The sequence below is a fragment of the Sarcophilus harrisii genome, chromosome 5 (assembly GCF_902635505.1).
Source record: "Sarcophilus harrisii chromosome 5, mSarHar1.11, whole genome shotgun sequence".
NCBI classification, from domain to species: Eukaryota; Metazoa; Chordata; class Mammalia; order Dasyuromorphia; family Dasyuridae; genus Sarcophilus; species Sarcophilus harrisii.
The window spans coordinates 17,499,036-17,511,077 of NC_045430.1; the positions used below are offsets into that span (position 1 = coordinate 17,499,036).

General features: G+C 37.7%; 1 protein-coding gene across 1 annotated transcript in view; it reads left to right on the plus strand.

The window, feature by feature from the left end:
• LARGE1 (LARGE xylosyl- and glucuronyltransferase 1) overlaps positions 1-12,042 on the plus strand; it is a 566,453-nt gene that overhangs the window by 290,679 nt on the left and 263,732 nt on the right. Inside the window, exon 5 of the mRNA XM_003771101.4 lies at positions 9,720-9,843. Coding sequence (XP_003771149.1) covers positions 9,720-9,843 — 124 coding nt within the window. The remainder of the gene's footprint in view (positions 1-9,719; positions 9,844-12,042) is intronic.

The window sequence follows — 12,042 nt, forward strand, 5'->3', positions numbered from 1 at the left end:
AAATAAGGAGTCAGTTGTGTAGACAGAAGATGTGTGTGTGTGTGTATGTGTGTGTATACATCTCTCATCATCATTACCCTTCCCTGACTCTAACTCAGCAAAATTGGAAGCTGGCTTTCCTGGGCACTGGTACAATTTCTAGCTATAGATAAGTGTGGTTTTGAATCCCAAGTGTCAAGTAAAAGCAGACAATTTGGGAAAGGAAGATTGAAGGTCAGAGAGACAGCAGGAGGTGGAGTACAATCTTGGCAACAGAGGACCACATGGTTTAGTGGAAGGGATGGAGGACCAGGGGTCTCCCTTCAAATTCAACCCAACCCAATTTAATTGACTTCAATAAGCATTTATTAAATAGCTACTCTGATCCAGGAGGATGGGAAGAGAAACAGCCCAAGTCCTCAAGGATTGCCCAGTACTCGGAATGTGGTTGATGGGAGAGGGGGAGCAGAATGAGAAAGAACCAACTCACTTTGGAATTATCCTGAGGAGTGAGTGCAAATTGACCTGACTCACTTGCCCCCTCGGGATGCTTCCTACCCATCAGGATCATCTTATCCCTAGCCAATAAGGTACCTGCCCCTTCTTCTTTCTACTACATATTTTGTCCCACCTTCTCCTTCAGCCCTTCCTGCTTCCTGCCTTCTTACTCGAATTACCTCATTATTTAATTTATGTATTTTCTTCATTGACCTGTTTAGGAGATTTCTCAACCTTCCCTGCTCTGGACCTATTTCCTTAACTATAAAATGTCAAATGGCCTCAACAGTTTCTTAAACAATTAACAATTCCATAAAATCTTTGATTTTATGAGTTCAAGACAGTCCTATGACCTTCCTTCTCCCCTCCTTCCTCCTAGAGTATAAGTTTCTTGAGGGCAAATACTGTTTAATTTTTGCCTTTGTAATAGCTTCAGCACAGTGGATAGAACACTGAATGTGAAGTCAAAATTTAAATTCTAATCACCTGAGTGACCCTAAGCAAGTCACTTAGCCTCTTTCAGGCTGTTTCTCCATCTATAAAGTAGAGATTATAAGAGCACCTTAGAGGATTGTTTTGGATCAACTTTTTAAAAATCATACAAAATCATTTGTAAACTTTAAGTGCTATATAAATGTTAATTGTTATCATAATCATTATCATGACCTAGGTATGAATCCCACTTCTGATGCTTGCTAGATATATGACCAAAATGACCAAAATGAGCAGACCTCAATCTCCCCTTCAGTGAAATGAGAGGATTTGGGACACATGGCTTCTGAGCTTCTCCCCACCTCTATCTATGATGCCCTATCCCTAACCATATCCTTTTCTTTTTCATTTGAAGAAATGAGACCCAGAAAGAGAGAGGATGTATTGCACCATCTCTCTTGCGTGAGAACTCTTATTAAAATTCACCTGAGCCCTTGCCTTCTCCCATGATGCTCTGTGCTCTAATAGCACACAGTATAATGAATTTCCTTGGTATTCATGTGGATTCTACATGCATTTTTTTAAAAATCAGATTTCCATTGTCATTTCATAATTAAAGGATGCTTCAGCTGGAGTGTTACCATATATTTTAATACAAAAGCAGGCCCCAGAATGCCTCATTCAATCTGTGGCAAATTTCTGAGGGGGGAAAATCTATGTCATGGTGTTTTAATCATCTCTGCCGGTGTGCTAATTAACATATTTGTTCTAGTTTTACTTGATGCGGTGGAGGAGAAGTAATGGGAGTATTTGGTCACTAAAGATGAAGTCAGCTTGTGCTCCTGGTCCCTTTTCTCTCTTGGAAACTCCTGCCCATGAAGTGGCTGAGATCCTGGAGCCCAGGACTTAGGATACTTTGGATTCAGCCAGTCTGGGGACCCCCTTGGACCTTAAGAGGAAAACCAAAGGAGTTCATCTAATTCAGAACTTTTTAACTTGAAGGTCCATGAACTTGTTTCTTTAATCTTTTGATAACTGTATCTCAATATCATTTGTTTCTTTGTTAATTCTGATTTTGTGTACTTGGGAATGTGATTTTGAGAAGGGGGTCCATAGATTTCACTAGACTATCTACACACACATACACACACACACGTGTGACATGCCCATGTACACTATTTCCATCTATTGAGAGAGCACATCTACCCTGTGTATCTCTAGAATGAACCACTGACTGAGGTATGAGGGGAAGGATTTGTAGGGAAAGTGGGGAATTAAATTTGTAGCTGCTTTATCACAGAATATTGGAGGGTCCTAAAAACAAGGGATGGCAGAACTTGGAGGGAACTTAAAACAGAGAATATGAGAGCTGGGAGGGAGCTTAGAACAGGGGATGTCAGAGCTGGGAGACAGCTTAGAACAGGGGATGTCAGAGCTGGGAGACAGCTTAGAACAGGGGATGTCAGTTGGGAGGAGGCTTAGAACAGGAGATGTCAGAGCTGGGAGGAGGCTTAGAATAGGGGATGTCAAAGCTGGATGAGGGGAGAGTGGACCTTAGAAGACAAAATATCAGAACTGGCTCACCTGAAAAATCAAATAATAGTCCAAATAATTTTACAGATGTGGAAACAAACACAGTTAGCAGGTGATAGAGACTCATCACAATATCATCATAGCTTCATAGTTTCGGAAGATGGAAGGACTTTGGGAAATCACTTAGGTCAGCGCCCTCAGTTTAACATATGAGAAAACCAAGATCCAAAGACATTAAATAACTTACCTAAATTCAAACACCTAATAACGAAACTGGGGTCTTTAAGCCCACGTCCTACCGGCCCACACTCTACCACCACATCTTACTGCTCATCTGTAAAATGTGTGGCTTGATTTGAGTAATCGCTATCTCTAAAGTTTATGTAAAGTTACAAAGAGAATAGGCTGAAATCTTTCTTACTAAGAATCAACTTCAGTGAAATGTTCTTGAATGTGGCCAAAGCCACAAGTGAAAGTTTCTGAGGGTGAAAAATGAGTAAAGAATCTTTTCTTTCAGCATCTGTTTCTTAGTAGAAAAGCCATGAGAAAAATTGTAGTTACTAATACTTTAAAAAAAAAAAAAATAAGAATTCATTATTGTGCTCAGAGTATTGCAGGGATGACCTAGATTCAGTCTAGTCCAGTGGAAAAACTCTAGTTGGAAATCAAATGTCAGGGCAGAGTCTCACATTTTTGTATCATTTACTACTTTGGTCAAGGGTGACTTTATGACAGTCACTTCATCTCTTTGGTCCTCAGTTTCCCTATCTGTAAAATAAAAGAATTATATTTTGTGACCTCTAAGGCATCTTCCATTTCTAATATAGTAAATGAATACATTTTTACACACCTCCTATGTGCTTAGCATTGTGCTAAACTCCAAGCATACAAATACAAAAGCAAAGATAGTCCTTAAGCTTATAAAATTTACTTTCTAATGGAATCAGTAATAGGTAGAGGGGTATGGAGTTTAGGGAAGGCTATTTTGATTTGAAAAGTTATAAAAATGTTGTTCCGTCATGTCTAATCTTTTGTTTTCCCATTTGGGGTTTTCTTGACAGAGATACTGGAGTAGTTTGTCATTTCCTTCTCCAGCTCATTTTACAGATGAGGAAGCTAAGTAAAACAAAAAAATTAAATGACTTACCCAGTGTCATATAGCCATTAAATGTCTAAGGCCAGATTTGAACTCATGAAGATGAGTCTTGCTGACTCTAGACACAGGACTCTATGCACTATGATGTCCCCTTGCTGACCATGAATGGTAATTGGAGCCAATGGGGAGTAGAGTATCACAACCATCATAGTAGTATTCATGGGACTCCAGAAGTGGAAAGGGGGACGGAGTCTAAGGTCCAAGTAAGATGACAAGACATCTGAGGAATAAAAGGAGAAATAGCTGGGGCTATTTTGAAATGATGGACCCCTGGAGGTACTCATTAATTTGACCAATGGTGCCCTAGGATGGGAGCTTCAGATCCCCTAATATTCTTTGGCCTTCAGTTTGCTCATCTGTAAAATGAAGGGATTGGGTTACATGACCCCCAAGGCCCCTGCCATTTTTAAACCCTATTGACTATTGCATGCTAAATACTGGGGATAGAAATAAAAAAGTGAACAATTCCTGTCCTCATAGAATTTACATTCCGATAGGGGAATGCTGGAAATACGCTCCCACTGTCAAAACAGGAAAATGCAAATACTAAAACATTACAGAAAGCAGTTGTTCCCAACACTTATCACAGGGCCTCTCCCATAATAAACACTTAAGGAATTATCTATTGATTGATGGATGGATTAGAAAAATAAACCAAAAATTCATTTTCTGATTCAGTATTAATGAATTTGTTTGTAAAAAGCCCTTGCTTTTCTGAGTGAGAAAGGCAATTAGTCTCACTTCCTTCCTCTTATTATCCACTTCCTTCCTTTTATTATCTAAACAGCATCTTACATTCATCTGGTGCTTTTGGATTTTCAAAAGTATTTCATATCCATTTGCTTTTATTTTGTTATTTTATTTTATTTTATTTTGGTGAGGCAATGGAGTCAAGCGATTTGCTCAAGATCACCCAGCTAGTAAGTGTCGTGTCATTGAATTCAGGTTCTCCTGACTCCAAGGCCAGTACTCTATCCACTGCACTACTAGTTACCCTACTTCCATAACTTTTTCATTGTGAGTCTGGCAGGGGAGCAATTATTATCCCCATTTTATAGAGAGAGTAAATGAGTTCAAAAAGTTGACCTGATTCTTTTGGTCTTTCAGCTTTCTGATTTTGAAGAACTTTTATTAGGCCCCTATTGCATGCCAGGATCCAAGCTAGGATCTTGGAAAACAAATACAAGTTACTTCCTGTCTTCAAGGAGTCTGTATTTTAGTAGGAGTTTTTTTTTTTTTGTTTTGTTTTTAATGTGCTCAAGATAAATATATGTGAAGTAATTACAGGTTATCCAAGGCCAGGATCAGTCAATGGGGGAAACTGGAATTCTTGAAAGCATTCATCATCATCATTACACTATTTCTTTGTATCTCTATCTCTTAGTACAGTAATGGGAACCCAGTAGGCATTTAATAAATGCTTATTAACTTGTTAATTTAAATTACAACTTCATTTTCTATGGTGCTCTAGTATTTACAAAGCACTTTCCTTTGTTGATGCTGGTAAGGAAAATCCCAACATATTCCCCCATTAGAGTGTAAGTTTTTCGAAGGCAAAAATTGTCTCTTTTATTTCTATTTCTCTTGGAACAAATGGGTGGTAAAGTAGATAGAGCATTAAGTCTGCAGTCAGGAATACCTGAATTCAAATCTGGCCTCAGATAGTTCTGTGACTCTAGGCAAGTCATTTAACTCCATTTGACTCAGTTTCCCCATTCGTTAAATGAGCTGGAGAAGAAAATGGCAAGCCACTTCAGGGGAAGAGTATGGTGTACCTGGAGGCTGAAGGAGTAGGTTGGAGCTAGCTTGTCTAGAGTATTCCCTTTGGGAATTCATACTTTATTTAGTGCAAAGTCAAAGAAGTTTCATTTTTATTGTTATTGGTTGTTTCAGTTGGGAGGAAAGTTCCCTTGCACATGGGAAAGAATAGTTGGGCAGGTGTATAAAGAATGTGTAAGGCAGGACAGATTCAGCATAGAAAGCCCTTTCAGAAGATGGTGGAAGGTCTACAAATCATAGATTTAGAGCTAGATTAGACCTTCTTAGTCCAGCCCTCTCATTTTAAGGATGAAGAACCTGAGTATGAAGCAGGTAGGTCTAGTTAAGATGACACAGATGGTACCTGAAAGAGACAGCATTCGAAACCAGGGTCCCCAGTTTCCAATCTGATGGTCCTCCCTCTCAGCCATGAGGCTGAGAATCTAGGATGGATGTGAAATGTCTTAGAGCAATATGGTTAGATGATGACCATGACCATTTGCAGTTGGCATTCAGACTTAGTCTTTAAAAAAGAGAAAAGTGGTCAAGTCTGATAAAAGACTTTCTGAAACCTTAACCTTATAAGTCTCTAATAGTTCAGAGTCACAAGGCTTAGAGTCAGATGGAATCTTAAAGTCTAGCCTCATTGTTCAGAGCTTGACTGATATGTATCTAAGCAGATACATAATAAGTAAGTAGGTAAATGATTATGAGAGGAGGATTGAGGAGACAGAGAGAGAAATGGGGGGAGGGAAAAGAAGGAAGAGAAGAGAAAGGAGGAGGAAGAGGAAGAGAACGAAGGAAGGAAGGAAGGAAGGAAGGAAGGAAGGGAGAGAGAGATATAGATGAAGAGAGACAGGCAAATAGACAGGGAAATAGATGATGGATATAGAGGAAGGAAGGAAGGAAGGAAGAAAGGAAGAAAAGGAGGGAGGGAGGGAGGGAGGAAAGTACCTACCATGTCCAAGGAGGGAGGGAGGAAAGAAGGAAGGAAGGAAGGGAGGGAGGGAAGGGAAAGAGAGAGAGAGGAAGAGAAGGGAAAGAAGAAAGGAAGGAAGGAATTAGTTTTTACTACATCAAACATTGTGATAATGATTGAGGATTTTTTTTTAATGAGATATTCCCCACTCTCAAAGAGTTCAGATTGTAATGTTGGGGACCAGTATCCTGGTAGTAAGAGGGAATATATATTTGTAAATATCTGGAACCCAAACTCATTCTTCAAATACTCTTTTTCTTCTCCTATGTCTCACTGCCTCTCATTTTTCTAAGTTTTGCAATAGCCATCTCCTTAGGAGGTCCCAGTTCTTAGTCACTATATGCAGCTCAGTGTGTTTTCTCCCTTTAGTTTCATCCTGTGTTTAAAATCAAGCCTTCCTTCTGTTGTAGATGAAAAATGCTAGTTGACAAGTACACCCATTTACCTTTATAAATTCTACATAAATGAGACTCTATTATGCCTCCCAGAGGATTGAAGGAAGGTACAGCTGATGCTAAAGGCTAAATAGACCATCTGTCTTCTCATTGGCTTTCATAAATGTGGATCCCTCCCTGATGGTGGAGAAGTCACCAGTCTATGGATAAATATGCACTCACCACCCCTCCCTACAAATCATCGCTAAATTCCACTGACATCTCTCCTCCATATTCTTTGGAAGGGAGCTCAATAAAGATCAGACTAGCTGTCCTCCTTTCCTCAAAGTGGGGGTGATTGAACTGTGGTATATCTGATGGCAGGATACTTAGACTGGAGCCCAGTGGAGGAGTTCTTTATACTTTTATCTCACTTTCATCTTGATTCATTTGTCCTTTGCTCTATGAATGAACAGTAATTCACCTCCTACTATTTGTAAGACATCTTTTCACCCATCCACTCAACTCTTTAACAAACATTTGTTTAGCACCTACTGTTTGTAAAGTATTGATCATACCTTCCTCCTTCCCTCCATTCATTGATCCATTCTTCCATCCATCCCTTCAACAAACATCTAATGAAAGCCTGTTAATTAAATATCCCACTATCCAAGAAGCACTTGGGAGAAAGCTACTAGCTATAAGACATGAATATATCCATTCATATAACAAATATTTGTTGAACACCTACTGTTTATAATGTATCTGTTCATCAGTATCTTTAAAAAATCTTTGAATTCTGTTGTTTGCAAGGCATTTCTCCATCCACCCCTTCATGCATCTATTCCTCAGATAAACTTGTGTTGGGTACTTATTGTTTATAATAGATTCAGTCCTCCAGAATCCATTCTTTCAATGTCCTTATAGGGTACCTGTAGAGCATCCATCCATCCATTCATTCATCCATCCATCCTCCAACTAGCATTTAGTTATTTAATAAATAACCTAACGGCTAACCATTTGTGGTTCCCTCAACATGGATTTATTAAGTACCTACCATGTCCAAGACATTCACCAATTCTACTAGTTTGTCTTCCAATAAGCATTTGATAAATGCTTCTTATTTATGAGACATTCATTCATTTCTTCAATAAACACTTGGTGAATGCTTACATCATGCAAGATTTTCATTCATTGAAAAGGCAAGTATTATGCACTAGTTGAATGCAGAACACTGCTAGAAGGGAGAGAGATATGAAGTTTAGGCAAGGTAATTATTTCTTGATGGAGCTCATCATTTAACTTTGGCAAAGAGTAAAAGTTAGGGAAAACATTTGCACAAGGTCAATGAATTTACTAAGAGTTTCCCTTTCAGAGTGTGAAGAATGCATACACTGATATATGGAATCCAAAAGATGTTAGAAATGGGATCCTGAAAATAATATATTGCAAATATTCCAAGACCATGTAAAGAGTATTCCTCACAACAGCTCTCTAGCATAGGTAGCATTGTCACTACCACACTTTTATTCCAGAAGCAGAAATGAGATCCAGGAAAGTAAAATGACTTGCCTTGATCATGTAGCTAGTAGGTACAAGAGCAAAAACTAGAACTCAAATCTATTCCTTGTTTGGTATTGGGTGACACATTTTAAGAAGAACATTGATAAATTGGAGTGAATCTAAAAGGCAACAACCAACACAATGTGAAGCCTAAAAACCATTTCATAGCAGAATTAGTTAAATTGAAATTAAGGATGTTTAGCCTAGAGAAGAGTAGACTTGAAGCTCATGGCAGCTGTGTTCAAGTATTTAAGGACTGATAGATGAAGGAAGGATCAGATTGCCTCTAGAACTAGTGGCAGTGGATAAGCATTGTTCAAAGTAAGGTTCTGGCTTAACATAAGGACATGTTTCCTAACAATTAGAGCTGTCCAAAAAGAGAAATTGGCTGTCTCAGGAGATAATTAGTTCCTCATCACTAAAGACTTTCAATTGCAGTTGACCACAATGGAAAGTATTATAGAAGAGATTCCTGTTCTAGTATAGGTTGGGCTAGATGGCCTCAGAGCTTTCTTGTAACTCTGAGATTCTAAAAAAATTTTACTCTATTTGTTGGATTAATTCTACTTCATCATTTAGAACCAGAATCACACCCTAATTCTCATCTGTCCATTTTATGCATCAGATGACTAAGTTCCAGAAAAGCAATATATTCAAATTCAGAGCACATACCAACAACCAGAGATCCTTAAACTATTCACAATTCTAAAATCACAGAAATAACTATAATAAATCGTATTTGCATCACACTTCAAGATTTTCAAAAACTGTAAATATGTCCTCTTATTAGATCCTCATAACAATCCTGTGAGGGAAGTATTATTATTATCCCTGTTTTATAGATTAGGAAACTGAAATAAATGGAAATTGAGTAACTCACGCAGCTCGTATCAGAGAGAAAATTCAAACCAAGGAATTTATGATTTTAAGTCCAACACTATCCATTGTACCCTTAGAGTTTAATCTGCATGTTCTACCACTATTGAGGGTTACTTTTATTTGCCACCAAGGTAGACATTTAGAAAGACTAAACCAACTCAGAGTGATATATCAACACTGGTATGGATTTCCTGGACCACAGCTGATGATTTTTGGTTTTGTTTCTCTCCCGTAGAAGAAATTGTTTGCTTCAGGAAATCAATCAGGCCATATTTATTAAGCACTTATTCAGTTCAGGACTCTGTGCTAAATATCTTGGAAACAAACAAATAAAAAATCTCTTCCCTAAAAGAGTTTATATTCTCTTAATATGGGTATGCAATATGTTACACATATAAAGTCAAATATATGTTCAAAGGAGAAAAGGAAAGGAGAGATTACGCATTTCTACAGAGCCTACTCTGTGTCGGCCACTGTGCTATGTGCTTTTACAAATATCTCATTTAATAATAATCAAGCAAAGATGCTAAATTATTCTGCTATTTCTTCCCCCCCCCATCCCCAACAGACGGAACCCTCTACACTTCCATCTCATCGCTGATGCTATTGCCAAGCAGATCCTAGCCACCCTTTTCCAGACGTGGATGGTACCTGCCGTACGAGTGGACTTCTATGATGCTGATGAACTAAAGGTAAAGGGGTGGGTGGGAGGAGCATGTATATGTTATAGTCAATGAGCCTGGTTTCCACATCATTTTTGCAGGATCAACAAGATAAGCTCAACTGATGAATGAGAATGCCGAGATGTCTAATTAAGATTTTGTCATGACTTAGTTAGAAATGGCTTTGTCATATTCCAACTCTAATGATCTAAGACTGTAGACTTCTTAGATTCTTTTTATTTGTTTCTTTTATTTAAAAATGTGTATATAATATTTTCTTTTTAAATTTTGGGTTCCATATGTCCAAAGGGCTATCAAATTGTGTATACCCTCTGATCAAGGAATATCTGTATCCCAAAGAGATTATAAGAGAGGGAAAAGGACCCACATGTGCCCAAATGTTTGTAAAAAAGCCTTTTTTGTAATAGTAAAGCTTAAGTGGCTGCCCATCAGTTGGGGAATGGCTGAATTACTTCTGTGTTTAGTGTTATTTTCTTCAGTAATGCTTCTTTTATCAAGCTATTAATTCTCTTTTCATAATTTTCTTGAATCATTCAGTTATTTTCCCAATTTTCCCTGTACCCCTTGCTTTAACTCTTTTAGAAATTTTCACTAGCCTTGGATCCAATTAGTATTTTCTTTCAGTCTTTGCTTGTAACTATTTTCACATCATTATTTCCTTCTGATTTTATGTCTTAGTCTTCTCTGCCACCAATATATTTTTATGGTCAAGTTCTTTGTTATTGTTATTGTTTGTTCATTTTTTCCAGCCTCTTTCTTGACTTTGAACTTTGGACTGTCTTCACTTGGGGTTGAAGAAAAATTGTCCCAATGTTCAGGCTTTTTTGTGCTGCTCTTTTCAGATCTCATTGGGGGTCTCCCAAGTATCTGGTGCTTCCAAGGTGGTATTATCCCTGGGAGATATGTGTTAATTGCTATCCTGCAGACACAAAAATCTGCAATCTTTTTATAACCACTTATCTAACTTCTGGTGGTTTTTAATGCTCACTGCTGGTCCTCCTGCCACACACTCAACCTGTGCCCACCTACCTACCTCCTGAGTTGTCTCAGACTGAAAAAAAGCCTCATTCTGACTTTTTGTTGGTTCTGTCACTTTAAAATTTAATTTGAGAAGTTATTTTAAAGTTGTTTGGAAGAGGATGGTGGGAGATTTAGTTGAGTAACTGCCTCTAGTCCACCATCTTGGTTCTGCCCTTTGGTTCCTGAATTCTTGAAATCTGTGCCTATAAAATATGAACTCTTATAGGCTCTCCCAAGCTTATAAAATCTGAAACTGGAACCTGTAGTCTTTCAAAGATTAATATGAGTAGGTTAGTGACAAGGTGATGAATTTATAAGCTAAGAGAACTAAAGATGCAATCTGCAATAATGAAAAGAATATCTAGACCAGTGAAATCCCAGCTTCTGAAAGTCACCATTCATGGGTGCCTAATTCTAGAGCTGGAATAAATATAGTCCAGGTCTTTCCTTCTATAGATAAAGAAGCTGAGACTCACATCATACAATTCATCATTGTCAAAGGTAGGATTTGAATTCAGGCTCAATGACACCAGAACTAATATTTTTCCAAATGTACTATATTATATTGGAGGATAACTCAAAAATCAGGTAGTCTGGTTTTTCTAGCTCATTTTTATATAGTATTTTATGGCTTACAAAACATTTGTATACCTTGACTCGTTTGATTATTGAAACAACAGATGAGGTAAGTACTATTATTATCCCCATTTAATAAAACATGAAGTTACATGGCTTGCCAAGAAACACACAGTATCCGAGGCCAGATTTTAAAATGCTTATTATCCAACATTTGAAACTCCTCAATAATATTCTTAGCAGCTGGTCACTTATGATGAGTTTCTGTAACAAGCAACTGACTTCGTCTTGGATCAACACATTTCCTTTCTGGATAGTCCTGATTAAGCGATTTTCCTCTTCAGTTGAAATAAAAATAACTAACATTTATAGACTGCCTACTATGTGCCAAGCAATGTGCTGAATATCCTATAATTATTATCTCTTTTTTCCTCATAACAATCCTTGGAGGTAAGTACTATCATTATACTAATTTTAAAGATAAATAAATAGAAATAAAGTTAAGTGGTTTGCCCACAATCACATAATTAGTGTCTGAGATTGAATTTGAATACAGTGCTAGGATTCTATCCACTGCACCATTTAGCCACTCTATAAACAAACATTTATTAG